The sequence below is a fragment of the Anolis sagrei genome, chromosome 2 (assembly GCF_037176765.1).
Source record: "Anolis sagrei isolate rAnoSag1 chromosome 2, rAnoSag1.mat, whole genome shotgun sequence".
Classification (NCBI taxonomy): Eukaryota; Metazoa; Chordata; class Lepidosauria; order Squamata; family Dactyloidae; genus Anolis; species Anolis sagrei.
The window spans coordinates 76,473,395-76,491,012 of record NC_090022.1 but is presented as its reverse complement, the minus strand read 5'-3'; the positions used below and the strand labels follow the sequence as shown (position 1 = coordinate 76,491,012).

The following is a 17,618-nucleotide window of genomic DNA, read 5'->3' as shown; positions in this document are numbered from 1 at the left end:
TGAACTGCCTATTTATACAGTGATTTATACAGTCACAGAAGTAGAGTCTTTCTTGCTGTAAAGCAGATTTCTCTTAAGGGCATAAGATCCCTTACCTGGCTATTTGAACTGCCAGGGCTGGATGCTATGGAATCATAAGAGATGTGACTAGGTATTTCGCCTTCGCTGTCAAAGGATGCTGGTGGCTCGTCAAACTACACATGCCATAATTCCATAGCGTTAAAGTGGTTTCGAACTGCATTAATCCACCAGTGTAGATGCTCCCCCAATCCAGCCGGTGCATGCTGCCTGTCGCAGGCCCACCCCTGCTTACCCACACGTGGGAAAGGAAATTGGGCGGGGATCTAACTTTCTCAACCTTGGGTCAGCTTCCTCGCATTTTGGACTTCGTCACCCAGAAGCCTCAGTCTGTAAAGTCGGTGCCCATGAATTCTGGGAGTTGAAGTCCAAAGGTGCTGAAGGACTGAAGAGGGAGGAAGCCACGCCCCCTTACTCCTCTTACCCAATAGCATAACGCCGGCTCCCCGCTGGCAGGGGAAAGGGGCGTGGCCTTCTTTGTGGCCCAACGTCTTGACGCCACTTCCTCCCGGAGACTGGCTGGGAGTTGGAGGCGGCCTCTTCTTCCGGCCCCACTTCCGCCACGGCGCGCTGCTGAGCCCAGGGCCAGCGGGAGCGATTACGTGGCCTGAGAGCGCGAGGCGCGATGGCGGCTCCCGGGTGTCGCGGGCGGGCGCTGTGGAAACAAGTGCTGCTGCTGCTGGCGGCCGGGCTGGTCTCCCCCGGAGGGGCCCTCTACTTCCACTTGGGAGAGACCGAGCGCAAGTGCTTCATCGAGGAGATCCCCGACGAGACCATGGTCATCGGTATGGAGCCGGGATCAGAGGCATGGGCAAACTGGGGCCCTCTGGGTGTTTTGGACTCCAACTCCCACCATTCCCAACAGCCTCAGGCCCTTTCCTTTTCCCCCTCAGCCGCTTAAGCGGCTCAGGGGGAAAAGGAAGGCCTGAGGCTGTTGGGAATGGTGGGAGTTGGAGTCCAAAACACCCAGAGGGCCCCAGTTTGCAACAGGCCTGCTATAGATACTTGAAATATTCAAATATTGAAAAATATTCAAATATTTTTAATTTCAGAATTTGAGAGGAAGAGGGAGGAGGCTGATGGGTGCAGCAACTTTAGAATATATTTATTTGCTTATTCAATTGTATTCTAAATCAATGCATACAGTCAACCATCCACAGCTTTAAATTCCCCAAAACCAATATTGATTTTGCCACTTTTTATAAGGGATACCATTTTACTAGGTCACTGTATATATTTGGGCCTTGATCATCCACAGATTATGGTCTTTGTATCCAACTTCCAACAGATATATGAAGGGCCCAAGGGACATTAACTTGAATAAATGAAATATGGAGGCCAAGGGACAATGGGCATTAAAATAGAATGAGCAGAAAGTAGAATTGTACAAGGTGTGACTAGTTGTGCACTAAGGGTCATGTGTCGTTGGATGTTGGTGACTCTTTCCCCCACACCCTTCCTTATGCTCCCTTTGACATCGCAGACACAATTGCTTGACAAGTAGCAAGAAGAGTACCTTCCTGGGCATTAAAGTTGAGGTGCTGTACAAGAGAGAGCAGAAAGTAAATTGTACAAGGTGTGACTAGTTGTGCGCTTAGGAACATGTGTCATTGGCTGTTGGGTGACTTTCTCCCCCTTCCCTTACCTCCTCCCTTTGGCATTGCAGGGAACTACCGGACACAGCTGTTTGACAAGCAGCGAGAAGAGTACCTTCCTGCCACTCCTGGCCTGGGCATGTTTGTGGAAGTGAAGGACCCCGATGAAAAGGTATGGAGGGCTGCTGCTGGCAGTTTGTTGTGCTCGTTGTGCCACAGTCCAAAGGAGGTTAAGGGACACCCAACCTCCCATAGACAGATTGAGTGCCCCCTAGCCAAACACCAAAGTGTTTGGTATCTCAGATTTTGAACCACAAAATTCATTTGTTTCATATGCATCTTACACACCTATCCTGAAGGTAATTTAGTATGAAATATTTTGAACAATGTTGTGCATGTAACAAAGTTTGTGTAAACGTGAACCACCAGAAGGCCACCCACAAGGCCATTTTTTAATTTTGGAATATTTTGGATCTCAGAATTTCAGAAAAGAGATACTCAACCTATATAGTAAAACCGGAAAAACCTCTTCTCTTTAAATGCACACACCAGCAGGTCAAACACATGGTCTGGAGAAGATTAGTGTTCAGGATCTCCTGGCAGTTGGTTGAGGGGTTTCTAGTAAGTTAGCAAGGACTTCTGACTCCTATTCATATTGCATAATACTAATACTTTGATTCCATTTTAATTATCGTGGTCTGGCCCTTTGGCTTCTTGGGATTGGCAGTTTAGGAAGGGGCATCATAAAACCCCAGGATGTAGCCATGGTGGTTGAAGTGGCATAAAAATGCTGTAATTGGCTAGTGTAAATGGGCCCCCAGTTGTTTACTAGCAACCACAAAAATGCTCCCATTTCTTTTATAGGAGTGGGTTTTTGTATCTTAAAGAGAAGCAAGTTTAATTCAGTGCTCAAAATGAATTCTTCTCTTTTGCATTAGGGGCGATATCATTGGTAACCCTTCATTTTCTGTTTTGTAGAAACACTGTGCGCATTACATAAGATACTTCTGGAATAGTCTCTTGGATATTAAGCACTATTTTGTGATACAGAATGTTTTGCCTTATGGTGGCAATCTGCATTTTGTTCCAAAAGCCTTCTCTGTGGAGCTTAGCCTGCTGCACTGTCAAGCAGTGCCAAGAATGAGGATGCGTGCTGCCTTTTTTTTTTTTGTCCAAACCATCATCTTTATTTCAAAAAAAATTTAAGGAGTGTGAGTTTTAAAAGAATAAAAATAAACATGTCTGAATATTGTCATATTTTTTCTGATGTGCAGCTACACTGCACAATTTGATACTACAGTACAACCCCTTTATTTGCAGGTAATATGTTCTTGAAATTCCCGTGGAAACAGGAAACTGCATAATAGTGAAACCTGTTGAAATAGACCACTTATGTGGTCCATTCCTGTAGAGCGGTAGTTCTTAACGTGGGTCCCCAGATGTTTTGGCCTTCAACTCCCAGAAATCCTAACAGCTGGTATACTGGATAGGATTTATAGGATACATAGAGAATACCTAGAGAGATGTCTCTAGGAATTTCATAGGTCCTCCAATCAGATTGTGTGGAAACCTCTGGCTGATGCGTACTATAGAATTTCTAAAAAATTCATACAGAGGACATATTTTGTTGGATGTGGGTACAAGTTCTAAGGGTATGAGGATCATTCAGTTTGAATTCCTACTTGATCATGGTTACCTTATGTAAGTCACACACCCTCAGCCTTAGAAGAAGGCAATAGTAAATCCCCCCTCAACATTTTTTATCAAGAAAACGTCATGATAGGATTGGCATGTCAAAAACAGCTTGAAGGCACACAGCAACAAGGTATTTAGTACTATCTTGCACACTTCCTCCGAGTTTACAGTATCTAGAGCTCTGTAGCAGAGAATTTCTTCAGTCCATCACCAAACAACAAATTTCAGAATTTTCTAGGATGGAGCTATGAAAGTGACATCTATTCCATAATTATTTATAATTCCACAATTATTTATAGTGGATACATGTTAAGTATCTTGGTAAGGATAAGAGCTTTTGGTCGCAAGAGCACAGATAATTTTCAGCCAGAAACATTTTGATCTGAACATGCTCTTTCATAACTATTTCCACCTTTTATAATGTGCTAGTTTTATGACATAATGGGAAGTTGTGGTTTCTGGCCTGGTGATGATGGGATGTAGATTGGCTTCACCAATATCTTCAGAATAGACCTCACCCCTTGAAATATTTGTGTGTAATACATGAGAAGGAATAGAAGATGAATTCAGCAGCGAATTCCCAATTTACATGGACTGTGACTACATAAGACAGGTATCCCAGCATAAACATGTTTTATTGAACTAAATTTTCTCATGAGTAGCTCTCCGTCTCTCTCGTTCGTAGGTGGTATTGTCTCGGCAGTATGGCTCAGAGGGCCGGTTCACCTTTACGTCACACACACCTGGAGAACATCAGATCTGCCTGCATTCCAACTCTACAAAGTTTTCCCTTTTTGCAGGAGGCATGCTGGTAAGTATATCTTTGGGAGGGCTTGATCTCAGACTCACTTGTCAAGCCAGCTGAAGAGCCATCTTCCTCTGGTAGATATCAACAGGCCAGAGATTGTAGCAATCTTGTTTCTGATTTCTTTGCAGAGAGTCCATCTTGATATCCAGGTTGGGGAACATGCCAATGACTATGCTGAGATTGCAGCCAAAGACAAGCTGAGTGAGCTGCAGTTGCGTGTGCGCCAGCTTCTGGAGCAGATTGAACAGATCCAGAAAGAGCAGAACTACCAGCGGGTAAGAGAGAACGGAACTAAGCCCAGTGGCAGAGCATCTAGCTTGTCTGCAGGTGACATCAGGCCCAGGCTTTGGTGTCTCCACTTGAAAGGGCCAGGCGACAGATGATATTTATTTAGCTTATTTTTTTTATCTCACCTTTCTCCTAATATAAGGACTCAGCAGCTAACAATAAATAAGAAACAATGCTTATTAAAAGCAATATAAATACATTAAAATATAAATATAAACATTTAAAACAACAATTATGATATTAAACCAATTAAGTGTTAAAATATTAAAATATATTAAAACTTGTGAATATTAAAACTTCATATTCCTGTGTGATTGAGATTATGAAATCCCAATCACATGGCTTTTAAAATCCAATCTTTGTCAATTTATAAATGCCTGATGGCAGAGAAATGTGTTTACATGCCTAGGAAAGGAAAGCAGGGATGGACCATTCTTGTCTCTAGCTTGATAGGGCTAGAGATGATCATAGAATTATATTTGACTCCTTAAGAGAAATGTGATACTTCAAATAACCTGGATTCAAGCCACATAGGGCTTTATATGTCACAACCAGAAATGAGCTGGCAGCCAATGGAGCTGTTGAAACAGGAGAGTTGTGTGTGCTCCCTGTAGCCAGCCTCAGTTAATAGGAAAAGTCTTTCTTCCTGAGTTTTGGTCAGATATTGCCTGTCAGAAAAATACTACCCTAGAGGTGCAAATTGTCTGACTTAACAAGGTGGCCTGTTCTGTTCCCATGAGATCCCAGATGAATCTGCCCTTCCCTAGAAAAAAGTCCATGTAACATACTGTTGCACAATTCATTGCAAACAGCTTTGACTTGTTGGCCTAAATCAGTTTATGGTGAAAAAGGTGACTTGTTGGCTCTTGATTATGCATAGGAAAGAGGAGAGGAACTTAAATGTCTTTGCCTATTCGTTTGTTTTGTTTTTTATCTCCCCCCAGTGGCGAGAGGAGCGCTTCCGACAAACCAGTGAAAGCACAAACCAACGGGTTCTCTGGTGGTCTATTGTCCAGACTCTCATCCTTGTAGCCATTGGAATCTGGCAGATGAGGCATCTCAAAAGTTTCTTTGAGGCGAAGAAGTTGGTATAAGAAAGGGGTGGCCTCAGCAAATGGCCGACATTTCCTGCAGGAGCAGTTTCCAGTACTTCTGATTCTCTGCACTGTTCCCTCAGTCATTCTTTCCACCAGACTGGCTCTTGGCCGCATTCAGGGTCATCTACCTCTCTCTGCCCCTCCTTCTTCCTACTCAACATCCTGGCCTGCTGTGATTCGAGTGCAGAGCGTTGGCCTCATCAGACATGGTTCCCTCCAGAGAATCAAAACCAGCCTGTCCCAGCTGCCTCTGACCACCCCTAACAATGTACGTGGAACGTGCAGGGCCGGGAGCTGTATGTTCAGCCCTTTTTCCTCCTTGAGAGTCTTCTTTCTTGAAATCAGACTCTTCTCTGAAGGGCACGCAGGACACTCTCTCTAACCCAGTATGACAAATGTCAAAGCCAAGGAACTTCTGCCAGTTATGTGCCCTGCTGTGTAATTCCAGCCCGTTGATGTTACCAATATATTGCTTAGGAGGCAAGTGGTGAATAAAAAAAAATGGGAGGCTGTGCCTACTTCTCTCCTTGTATATGTGAATATCGACATAGAATGATTTGGGGATGCTCTGCTGTGGAATTAGAGGAGCAATACTGGGGACTATTTCTAAGTGACTTTGAGTGTGTGTGTGTTGTTGAGGGGAAGGTAAATTGAGGATTGCTCAGCCACTAATCGGGGATAGCTAAGTACTGGGATTTGTCTGGCTTTCCACTTATCTTCTTCTTGTAGCTTTTTAGAATTAAATTTGATTTTCCTGTATACGGCAGCTACTATTTTTCTGAGAAATCAGCAATTACATTTTGTTTTTTAAATTATTTTATAAGCAGTTGCAAATTTGGTTCTGCAATGCTGCTGCTCTTATAGCAAAAATACATGACTTAATATTATTTCCTGCCACTCCATGAACGTTACCTTATTTGGAAGTAAGCCCCACCAGTGAAAGTATATTACCTTTCTTAAAGATAATATACTGTGGAAACATCCCCATTTGTGGTTTCCACCATCTAAATTTATAGTTGTTGTTTGAGCGGGGAAGGACAGAAAAGTTTGGCTCACTTCAGGCAACAGTATTGAGCCAATAAGCCATTTTTTACTAGCCAAAGAATGAGCTGTCTGGTTCGATCTTCCTCCTTCACTTCAGCACACAGCTTGTAATCTTATGTATTGGCTTGTTCAGTTTTGGATCTTGACAAGCAGTGTTGATGAGTTCTAATTTTCTATTTTAAAGTCATGGGAAATGAGTTTGGCAGGTCAGGATATAAGCACCAAATCTATATATGCAGAGGGTGGGACTAGGAATTGAGTATGGTGGCTCATTCCCAAATGGAGTTACTGCATTTGAACCTGCCTGTTGTTTGTTGAGGATTGAATTAAAGGGTCTGTTCCTAATTTCCATTGTCTTTTTCATATATATAAGCAATGCATCAATGCTAAATAAGATTGTGGAGCAGTGGTGTGCTGCATTCCCATGTTTTCTATCTATTTCTGGAGGAAAAACTCGCTGAAGTTATAGCATTTCCATGCTTACCCTGTCATGATACCACTGTTTGTGTCTTTTTCTTTTTCTGTACAACAGATCTGAAACATCTCTGGAGTTTTTTTTCTCCAAGAAGATTAAAGGGGGGGAAAGATTGTATATCCACTTCATTACATATGAAAAGAAAACATTGTATTTGCAGAATATATAATTATTTCTTGATTGCAGTGGAGACCTGTAACTCATATGGCACCATCCATCAATTTCTAAAATGACTCTGAAGACTCACTTGTGTAATGAGTGAACTTTGTAACTGGATTAACAAAATTAAGTGGTGGGACAGTTGGGGATGGCCAAATGCGCCAAAAACAAGATTGGAAACCATGTCCAATTTTCATATGGCAAGTCTAAGGGCCAGAACTTCATTCATGATAACGTCTTGAGGGAAGAGTAATAAAATGAGTTTGTTGATAAAATTACGGAGTATTCATCTAGCACATGAAACTTCCTCAACTTGTCTAGAATAATACCTTTAAGTTTTGTTTTGTTTTTTGTCGTGTCAGGAGTCGCTTCTGGTGTGAGAGAATTGGCCGTCTGCAAGGACGTTGCCCAGGGGACGCCCAAATGATTTGATGTTTTTATCATCCTGTGGGAGGCTTCTCTCATGTCCCCGCATGAGGAGCTGGAGCTGATAGAGGGAGCTCATTCGCCTCTCCCCGGATTTGAACCTGCAACCTGTCGGTCTTCAGTCCTGCCGGCACAGGGGTTTAACCCACTGTGCCACCGGGGGCTCCACAATACCTTTAAGTGTGTGATAAGTTCTTTGAAGACAATGTGGTTCCTACACGCGCCCTGTGAGGGGATCTTTCTAAACAGGTTCTGATGGATTCCTGTACTAGATGGATAAATGCCGCTTATTAGAATGGGAGATAAGGCATATGGGGTGTTAAACGTAGCAAATGCCAGGTGTTTGGGCTGGTGCCACCAAATGTCCAGTTGAAGATTACTGCTGCTGGGATCACCTATGGCTGAAAGTTTAATTGGGTGATAAGTTTAAAAAGGAGGAGTCTAAGCTTAAGTGGTAGAGCAGTGGGTCGCAACCTGTGGGTCCCCAGACGTTTTGACCTCCAACACCCAGAAATCGTAACAGCTGGTAAAGTGGGATTTCTGGGAGTTGTAGGCCAAGACACCTGGGGACCCACATGGTGGGAACCAGTGTGGTAGAGTAAAACGTCGTAGGTGTGAGGACAGATTTCATGCAGGGAACATGTTTATTTTTTGAGCTGGTTTTAGTTGTGGTTGCTACTGTTACTCCAAAACGAGAGAAATTATTAAAGATGGGCTTTCCCTCTAATAATGAGTACTAGTTTTCATTAAGTCAAAACCAACTTAATTGGTGGGGCGGGGGGTGCACATAAGATCCTCAACTTTAACCATAGTGCAGAAAGGCCTGTATTGCTGTACCCAAATGGCTGTGGCATTTCTTGAGTTAATGCAGGGGTCCACAAACTTTTTAAACCAAGGGCCAGGTCACACTCCCTCAAACTGTTGGAGGGCCAGATTATAATTTAGGGAAAAAATGAATGAATTCCTATGCACACTGCACATATCTTATTTGTAGTGCAAAACACCTAAAACAATACAATAATTAAAATGAACAATTTTAACCAATATAAACTTATTAGTATTTCAATGGGAAGTGTGGGCCTGCTTTTGGCTGATGAGATAGGATTGTTGTTGTTGTTGTTGTGTGCTTTAAAGTTTCAGATTTAGGTTGACCCTGAGCGAGGGCCGGGTAAATGACCTTGGAGGGCTGTATCCGGGCCCCGGGCCTTAGTTTGAGGACCCCTGAGTTAATGCATCCAAGACTTTACTTGACTGATTTTTTTAAATACACTGCCCAAACTTAGAGTGCTTCTCCACTGGAGAATGAATGCGCTTTGACACCACTTCAGTTGCCATGGGTTCATACTATGGAATCATGGGAGCTGTAGTTTTGAGCCTTCTCTGGCCAAGACTGCTGGTACCTCACCAAACTACAAATCCCATTATTCCATAGCCTTGAGCCATGGAGTACAAGTGTTATAAAATTGTGTTAATTCTACAATGTAGATCAGACATGGGCAAACTACCGGCTGTTAGGAATTGTGGGAGTTGTAGTCCAAAACACCTGGAGGGCCGAACTTTGCCCGTGTCTGGTGTAGATATACCTTTAGTGGACTTATTTTGAGTTTAACCCCGCCCAGATCGGAATACACTACGTTACAGCCTCCCAACAAGGTCTTGAAGCTCTCTCTTCGCCTTCGCTCGGGAACAAGAGTTGGGCGGAACGCTTAAGCGAGGCGCGCGTTTCTGGAGGGAACGTTTCTCTGGCGGACCAGATGTGCCTTCGCCAGCGTGTCTCGGGCGGGGAGCCCAGCCGGCCAAGAAGCGGGATGTTTCCCTCCCGGCGCAAACCCGCAATGTATGGGCGCTCGGGCGGAGGCGGGTAAGTCTGGGCGGGCAAGGGGCCGGCCGAGAGGGAAACGAGAAAGGCAGGATTTCGGGGAGAGAGGAGAAACGCTGGGGCGACCCTCTGGGGGGAAGAAGAAGCAGGGCTCCACCGCGGGTTGTTTTCCAAGCCAGGCTCCGAAGTGCCTGCAGCCCCCATTCCTTTACACTCCTGCAAGCAGGATCATAGAATCCTAGAGTTGGAAGAGGCCTCGTGGGCCATCCAGTCCAACCCCCTGCCAAGAAGCAGGAAAATCGCATTCAAAGCATCCTCGACAGATGGCCATCCAGCATCTGTTTAAAAGCCTCCAAAGAAGGAGCCTCCACCACACTCCGGGGCAGAGAGTTCCACTGCTGAACGGCTCTCACAGCCAGGAAGTTATTCCTCATATTCGCTTTAGGGTCCAGTGTTTGGATTTCTCCCCGCTTCATAAACCTTTCCCATATGCCAGCCAGTGCCCCACCTTTTCAGCCTACTGTGGACGGTGCATCTACACACTGTAGAGCAGGCATGGGCAAACTTTGGCCCTCCAGGTGTTTTGGACTCCAACTCCCACCATTCCTAACAGCCTCAGGCCCCTTCCTTTTCCCCCTCAGCCGTTTTCAGAGAGTCACCCTTGAGTTGCTAGATAACTTAAGCCCCTCATTCTACTTTATCTGCATTATGAGCTGCCATGCAGTGTATGATGATGATGATGATGATGGTGATACATTTTATTTCTTGCCCTCTTCTCTTCATGGCTCGAGGCAAGTTACAACATTGTAAACACACAGTCACCTAAAACATTCTTTAATATAAACATATTATTATGAATTCATCAATTAATAATTTGCAGTATTTGTAGACGGCCCTTCTCAACCCCAAAGGGGACTCAGGGTAGTTCATAGTGTTGGCAACAATTCAATGCTATCAATAAAAAACAGTGTAAAACATCAAACATTATTAAACATTGTATTAAACCATACTTCCAGAAGATACATATTAAAATACACAAAACAGAGATTAAACATAAGATGCATCATTAAAACTGTCTCTTGTATCTTAAATTGTGACCGCTGATCAAGCTGTTGAAGCTCTTTATAAAGGTTCCAAAAATAGCATGTTAAGTACTTTGAGGACTCATTTCAGGGAGGAATGGTTGGTCTTCCAAATGTTTTGAACTTCAGTTTCCCCATTTGTCCAACCACAGGATGAGCAGTTGTATAGGATTTATGGAAATGCAAATCATAATACTGAGAGAATTTCATCCTTCTGTAAATATAGCATAGTAGCATTTTCCAATAACTGCCCTGTCCTTCCCTACTTCATGTTGAGACTCTCCTCATAAATGCACAGCAGAGTAATTTATCAGCAGCAGCACGACCCAGCACCAGTAGCCCAAAGTGATAAAAGGAACAAAAACACACAGACCAATGTTTTCTCTTCCATAGAAGTCTGTTCTTTGTAGTAAAATAATATGGTTGCACTATTTACAACAACAAGGTTTCCATAACACAAATAAGCAAATACATAGTAGCCTTACAACAGCAGTCTTCACTCGAGGCTCCTCTCACACAGAGGTTTAGCTCACACTCCTCAAGGCGACACTAACTTTGGCCCACTAATTCCAACAGTCCTTGGCCTTCTCACTCTCCTCAGGACAACGCTAGCTTTGGCCCACTGATTCTAACAGGCTTCGGCCTACTTGACTCACACTTTTGTAATTAAAAATACCCAGTTAATTTTTAATATTTCTGACACTTTATTTTCCTAATGTAGCAGTAGTGCTATGCTGAGCTTTTTGTTGAGTCATGAGCAGAATGAGGGACTTCAGTTTCAACTGGAGTAGCAATCTCTATGAAAACAGACCATCCTGAAATCTGTGTCTGGATCTACCCTGCCCTATATTCCAGGATCTGATCCCAGATTATTTGCTTTGAACTGGGTTATATGAGTCTACGCTGCAAAATAACCTGGAATAATCAGATGATCTGGGATCAGATCCTGGGATATATGGCAATGTAGATCCAGCCTGTTTTGTCTTTTGTTACTCTATCATCTCTCATTGTGTTGTATTGCCTTCTTCTGGTTTTGCTTTAGGTTCTGGCGGCTACTGAGCATCCTACCCCGAAAATGCTCTCTCTTTCAGCTCTTCTTTGTGGTTCTTTTGCTGGGTTTTCTCTCCCTGCTGTGGCTGCAGCTTAGCTGCTCAGGAGACATGGCAAGAGGTCAAAGACTGGAGGCCACAGTGCCGCAGAAACTCTGCACATTTGACCCTCTGCCCCAGCTTCCTGATGACCCATCATGGGGACCACATCGCCTAGCAGTGCTGGTGCCCTTCCGGGAGCGCTTTGAGGAGTTGTTGACTTTTGTGCCTCACATGCATCGTTTTCTCAGTAGGAAGAAAATTCGCCATCATATCTTCATAATTAACCAGGTGGATCATTACAGGTACTGTGAGGTATGGGTTATTTAAAACCCCATATTATTATTATTTTGGTTGGTGTTCTGATCTGTTCTCTGTCATAGATTTTGTACTTTCCCTTTTCAGCATGGCTTTGGGTATAGCTTCAGTGTAGGAGGAACAGAAATATCAGGCTTCCCTTTTTTCTGAAATAGAAGTGTTACCTTTTTGTGCATCTGAAAGATATTCAACCTGAAGGTCATATCTGAAGTTCCCCTCTTGTGAAGTACATGTTGCATAACTTCTAAATATCTCAGATGTTTATTCCTCTGTTTGTGCTTTTTCTTCTCTGATCCCTCATAATTCCAGAGGGGGAAAAAATCCTTTTCAGAAATACACAGAAATAATGTGCATTTGATCGACTTTCTGCCCAACTCTGGTACAAACCATAAAATAGGGAACGGAAAAAAGAAGCCTTCCAGAAGCAGTTTCCGCCATCTCTTACCATTACTTATGCTCGTTGGGGTTGATGGAAGTTGTAGTCCATGATTTTCTGTAGGACATCATGTTTTCTACCTCTACCATTGGATAGAGGTCTGGTACAGAGGTAACCAAGGCCCCTCCTACACTACCATATAAAATCCAGATTTTCTGTTTTGAACTGGATTATATGGCAATGTAGACTCATATAATCAAGTCCAAATCAAATAATCTGGATTATCTGCTTTGATAATCTGGATTGTATGACGATGTAGAAGGGGCCTAAGATTGCCTGAATAAAATGTCATGACTCAAAGCTGAACCTAAATACACCTGGTCTCTTGGACAGGTTTAACAGAGCATCTCTGATCAATGTGGGCTTCCTGGAAAGTGGAAATGATACAGACTATATTGCGATGCACGATGTGGACTTGCTACCTCTCAATGAGGAACTGGACTATAGCTTCCCAGCCACTGGCCCTTTCCATGTAGCATCACCTGAACTGCATCCTCTATATCACTATAGCACCTATGTAGGTGGTATCTTACTACTCACCAAGCAGCACTTTCGAATGGTAAGTCTAAGGTTTGTTTGTTTTGTAAGATAGGTTCATGAGGTGTGTGTTTTTCCCCCAGAAATAATAAATCCTTGCTACTGAAATTGTGACAGGCTACTTGCTTAAGACTTCAGAGCTGATCCTCTGTATTTACTTGCTTCAGATACAGAAAATCCCACTTCCTTAATCCTGAAGATATAAAAGTCTTGAGGTAATAGCGCCAGCAGTGTGTCAACACAGACAGTAGCACTCCACCATCTCAGCCTTGTTCTTCAATTAACTACTTATTCATTGTTGTTTCAGTGTAACGGAATGTCTAACCGCTTTTGGGGCTGGGGCCGAGAGGATGATGAATTTTATCGCCGTATCAGAGGAGCTGGACTTCAGGTGAAGGCTCAGCATAGCCAATTGTGGAATTTGGTGGACTTGGAACTTAGGTTTTCAGCGCAAAGTTACTTTTTTTAAAAGTATGTGTTATGTATCTCAAAGTGAAGCCCCAAATGTTACTTATTAAATTTACAATGGAATGATTTTTAGGTGTTTGTTTTGGGGCTTTAAAAAAATTAAGAGAAGAGCATAACACATGAACTTCTGCTCAAAGTCCCTTTAAAAAAAGGAGAGAATGGTACCATTACACTTAGAAAGTGATAGCTTCAATGTATTACCTTACCTAATAATATTATGCTATTACATGTGCATTACAACTAACAGTGTCGCTTATTCTGCATTATTTCCAAGCTCTAGCTCGGGCATTCATTTTGGCAATCCTGTGCATGTTGCTCAAAAGTACGAGCTTATACCGAAAAGACATATCAACAAAACAACCCCCAAACAATCTCTTTTCATATCTGCTGTTGATGGTGATCCACACAGCAACACAAAAGCCCCCCTTTACAAACAGAATCCCTTATTATGAGGGGAAATTAACTGTAAAATGAACTTTTAAAAATACTGTTTTACCAAGAAAAAAAGAATAAAATCTATCCAAGTTGCCGTCATAATTTAGTTACATTTTATTACCAGGGAAGCAACTGATTACAGGTAACTTATTTTTTTAGCCAGAATCCTGTTGGTCTCTAATGCTAACCATTGCACTTGTTCCAGGTAATGAAACAGCATCACAAAGGAGAATAGACAAAATTTATATTAATAAGCAAAGCCTGCCAGTCTGGCCATTTTCCTTTTGTTATCCACTATTCTGCTCTCTGCAAAGTTAGCTAATATGCATCAAAATTAAGCCTCTAGTTACTAGCTGTTGGGAGTGCTTTGCTTGTATTTTCCTGCATGGGATTCAGTATTTGAGGCTGACAAAAAACGTCTTCCTCCATTTCCCCCAAATAGGTGTGACTCTTCTTTGCTTTGTGATTTTTCAGAAATATTATTTTTACTTCTGAGAAGTGACTTATGCAAGCCATGCCTTCTTTATTAACCTTTCAGCTTTTCCGGCCCTTGGGAATTACAAGTGGATATAAGACATTCCAACATTTGCATGATCCAGCTTGGCGCAAGAGAGACCAGAAGCGTATTGCTTCCCAGAAACAGGTAGCAATTTCTTGTGTGGGAAGTGAGTGAAGGTTGTGTATGTTGCAACTTGGAGATGCTGCTTTACCTATTCATGGCACGGTTGAGCCACGTATTACTCCTTAGACACTCTTGCTTTGACTTGACCTTGTAACCAGTGCAGAGAAAGGGGAGAATTTATTGCCCCTTGGACTAGAATTGACTATGAACCCTAACAGGGCCTAAAAAATTATTTTTAACATATTTCAATAGGAAATGTCTGGAAGCCCTTTTCTCCAGGTTTTTTTTTAAACCTGGAGGTGAATAGGTGGAGGGACATAAGCCCTATTGTGAAGAAGATCCTTCAGAGTAGGTTTTGCGGAAAATAAAATATAAGATGGGGTTATCAGCTGCATTCTATTGAGTGCTGCTTGAAAGGTAATGATTACAAATTGCTAAATTCACAAAAATACTCCAGAAACCTGCTATTGTGAATTACATGTCTAAATTTCAAAGGCCACAAAATTGTGATGCTATGTAATTTTGGATTCCAGTGCTTAATTAATCTGGATTTCCTCCTATGATGGTAGTCTCAGCCTGTACCCTCTCCTTTATGTTCTCCCCGCTTGCTCCATTCCAGGCACTCTCTGAGCCTTTTCATGTAGACTTCCATTTTCCATGTTACCATTCGTTATTTTTTTACTCTGGATCCTTGTACATAATATGCAGCACTTTGTTTCCTTGCAGGAGCAGTTCAAGGTGGACCGTACTGGAGGTCTGACTAACCTTGAATACAGAGTGGAGTCGCGCACTTCCCTGAGTGTGGCAGGCGCTCCCTGCACTGTTCTGAACATCATGCTACAGTGTGACTCCAGTGAGACTCCATGGTGTGCGTTTGGCTGAACTACTTCCTGCACAGACTGCCTAATCTATTGCTGCAGAAGTGGAAGCAGAAGCAGCAGCTGGTCTTCAGCACTTCAGCTGGACTCGCTGGAGGCAGACCCTTCTGTAGGAATCAAGAGCACAGCACTGGGTGTCCGTGAGACAGATGGTTGAAAGAAAAGGGCTGAAAGTCCACATCCATTGACAGGCACTTGCACAATGCTGCCTTTTTCCATGTCACTATGAATGTAAAGGCATTGGCAAGGTCAAATGGGCTGAGTCCTTGCTCAGCCTGCCTGCCACACAGAGGAATGGTATCTCAACTACCTGCATTTCAAAAAACTGAAGGTAATTTAAGAATCAAGATCATTACTACCAGCTTTTTCTCTCCGCCTACCAGAGGCTCCAGTACCCAAATGGTATGGAAGAGCTAGAGTTGTAGACCTCTCCAAGTTCTTTGCCATTTTAATACATGCAGGACTTGATGTCTGGTTAGTTTCTTTGAACTTTGCTTTTCATGATAAATATGCATAAGCATCTGCTGCTGTGAAGCCCATATGTGCCCCCGACTCTTCCTCTGAGGGGAGAGGGTGTCTTACTAAGACAATGAACACCTTGCTCTCTCGTCTTTAAGAATATTATCTGGAACCACCTCATCGAAACCCATCATGAACAAGAATTTTATTGCTGGGGCTTCTGGGGCTGTAAAAGCTGTTGGATCATCGCAATAAAGCCAAGAACATGAATGAATGCTGCAGGAATACTGCAGTTGGAATGAATGGCATTTCTGAATTTACTGTCACATGTTGTAGCAATGTCTGTCAATTTGGATGTCTTTAAAAGGGAACTGCATAGATCTAGATAATTATATGTCGCTTTCAGTATTTATTTATTTACTATATTTATATATTGCCTTTCTCACTCCAGGGGGGGAATCAAGGCGATTTACATTCAATGCCAACATACATGTAGATAGAAAAAAACATAATAACTAAACACTAACATATAACTTTAAATTAAAATCAGTAAAACCATTAAATATAAGACATAAACGTCATTAAGACGAAGCATTGAAAACATCCTAGAATAAATATCAAAATTACGTGATCCAAAAATCGTACACCGTGGCCATTCCGATTGTCATTGCACAGTCTGAAGCAATATGCTCTCAATATCACCTGCTAGAGATTTTGAGATTGAGGGGCCCATTAACATCTCCCGCAGACAACTGGTGTGAATGGAATGCTAAATTCCACACATGGGCCTTGGTCTCATCCAGCAAGGCTCTTCTGTGCCACACAGATAAGCACACCACTACAAGTACAGTGGGACCTCTCTCTCCCTGAGGGATTCATTTCAGAACCCCCACAAATCACCAAAATGTGGATGCTCAAATCCTTTGTACAGGGTGAGGCAGCATAACTTGCCTTTTTTCAAAACTTAATAAAACCCATTGTATGAATCAGAAAAAAAATTAATAATGTAGGCGCATACTTAAAAGTTTTATTTTACGTAGTTTTGAAGATCAAATTAGGTAGGTGACGTCCCCCATTCTCCATACACAGCAAACCGATTTCTGGCGTTTGTCATGACTCTTGCCAGCATAGCAAGTTGGCAATTTCTTCCTGGATGTTGGTCTTCAAATCTTGTAGGGTCCTTGGACGGTTCACATAAACACGGGATTTGAAAAACCCCATAGAAAAAAATCACAAGGGGCCAAATCTGGAGAGCGGGCCGGCCACTCCAAATCCGCTCGAAAAGTAGGTCTCAACGGCAAAAGTACGCTCCTCACTGTTCCAACGCATGATGGCGACTGAACTGTGTCAGGACAAAACTTTATACTCCCGCCTCTCGAACAAGACCACTAGCGCTCCGCTACGTCTTCAACCGACGGTGCGCATTCTAAAAAAAGGAAGTTATGCTGCCTCACCCTGTAGATAGGGATGAGAAGGGAGCTTGATAGCACTCAGAAGCCAGCTGTCACTGTGTGCGCATTTCAGCCTCCCTTACCCACTCTGACAATCAGTCCCCCTTTCCTCTTCCCCTTGCCACCTGATCCCTTCTATTCACCATCCCCATGTGCACCAAAAATAGCCATAGTGTGAAAACTTCTGCCTCCCACAGCAGGGAACACCACAGAAGAACTTCTGCCTTGATACCCACAAGGCTAGCAAGAATGGGGGAGAGATTAGATATCTTGCATTGCTTGTTTGTTTGATTTTTGCATATTTTAAAACTATTTTTGTAAAAAAAATACTCAAATATTATATTTTTCTTATTATTTCTG

General features: G+C 42.8%; 2 protein-coding genes across 2 annotated transcripts; both read left to right on the top strand.

Annotated features, from left to right (window-relative positions):
• The first annotated feature begins 604 nt into the window (after nucleotides 1-604).
• On the top strand, nucleotides 605-6,950 carry TMED9 (transmembrane p24 trafficking protein 9). Its single transcript, XM_060765670.2, has 5 exons — nucleotides 605-863; nucleotides 1,745-1,845; nucleotides 4,054-4,179; nucleotides 4,305-4,451; nucleotides 5,409-6,950. The coding sequence occupies exons 1-5, from the start codon at nucleotides 704-706 to the stop codon at nucleotides 5,556-5,558; spliced, it is 684 nt and encodes a 227-aa protein (XP_060621653.1). The 5' UTR covers nucleotides 605-703; the 3' UTR covers nucleotides 5,559-6,950.
• A 2,446-nt stretch (nucleotides 6,951-9,396) lies between these two features.
• B4GALT7 (beta-1,4-galactosyltransferase 7) lies at nucleotides 9,397-16,077 on the top strand. Its single transcript, XM_060765669.2, has 6 exons — nucleotides 9,397-9,526; nucleotides 11,609-11,959; nucleotides 12,742-12,967; nucleotides 13,253-13,336; nucleotides 14,387-14,491; nucleotides 15,197-16,077. The coding sequence occupies exons 1-6, from the start codon at nucleotides 9,420-9,422 to the stop codon at nucleotides 15,350-15,352; spliced, it is 1,029 nt and encodes a 342-aa protein (XP_060621652.2). The 5' UTR covers nucleotides 9,397-9,419; the 3' UTR covers nucleotides 15,353-16,077.
• The last annotated feature ends 1,541 nt before the right edge of the window (nucleotides 16,078-17,618 follow it).

Coding starts and splice junctions, on each gene's coding strand:
- TMED9 (XM_060765670.2), top strand. CDS start 704: ATGGCGGCTCCCGGGTGTCGCGGGCGGGCGCTGTGGAAACAAGTGCTG. Junction 864..1,744: donor CGACGAGACCATGGTCATCG/GTATGGAGCCGG, acceptor TTGGCATTGCAG/GGAACTACCGGACACAGCTG. Junction 4,452..5,408: donor AAGAGCAGAACTACCAGCGG/GTAAGAGAGAAC, acceptor ATCTCCCCCCAG/TGGCGAGAGGAGCGCTTCCG.
- B4GALT7 (XM_060765669.2), top strand. CDS start 9,420: ATGTGCCTTCGCCAGCGTGTCTCGGGCGGGGAGCCCAGCCGGCCAAGA. Junction 9,527..11,608: donor GGGCGCTCGGGCGGAGGCGG/GTAAGTCTGGGC, acceptor GTTTTGCTTTAG/GTTCTGGCGGCTACTGAGCA. Junction 14,492..15,196: donor GTATTGCTTCCCAGAAACAG/GTAGCAATTTCT, acceptor GTTTCCTTGCAG/GAGCAGTTCAAGGTGGACCG.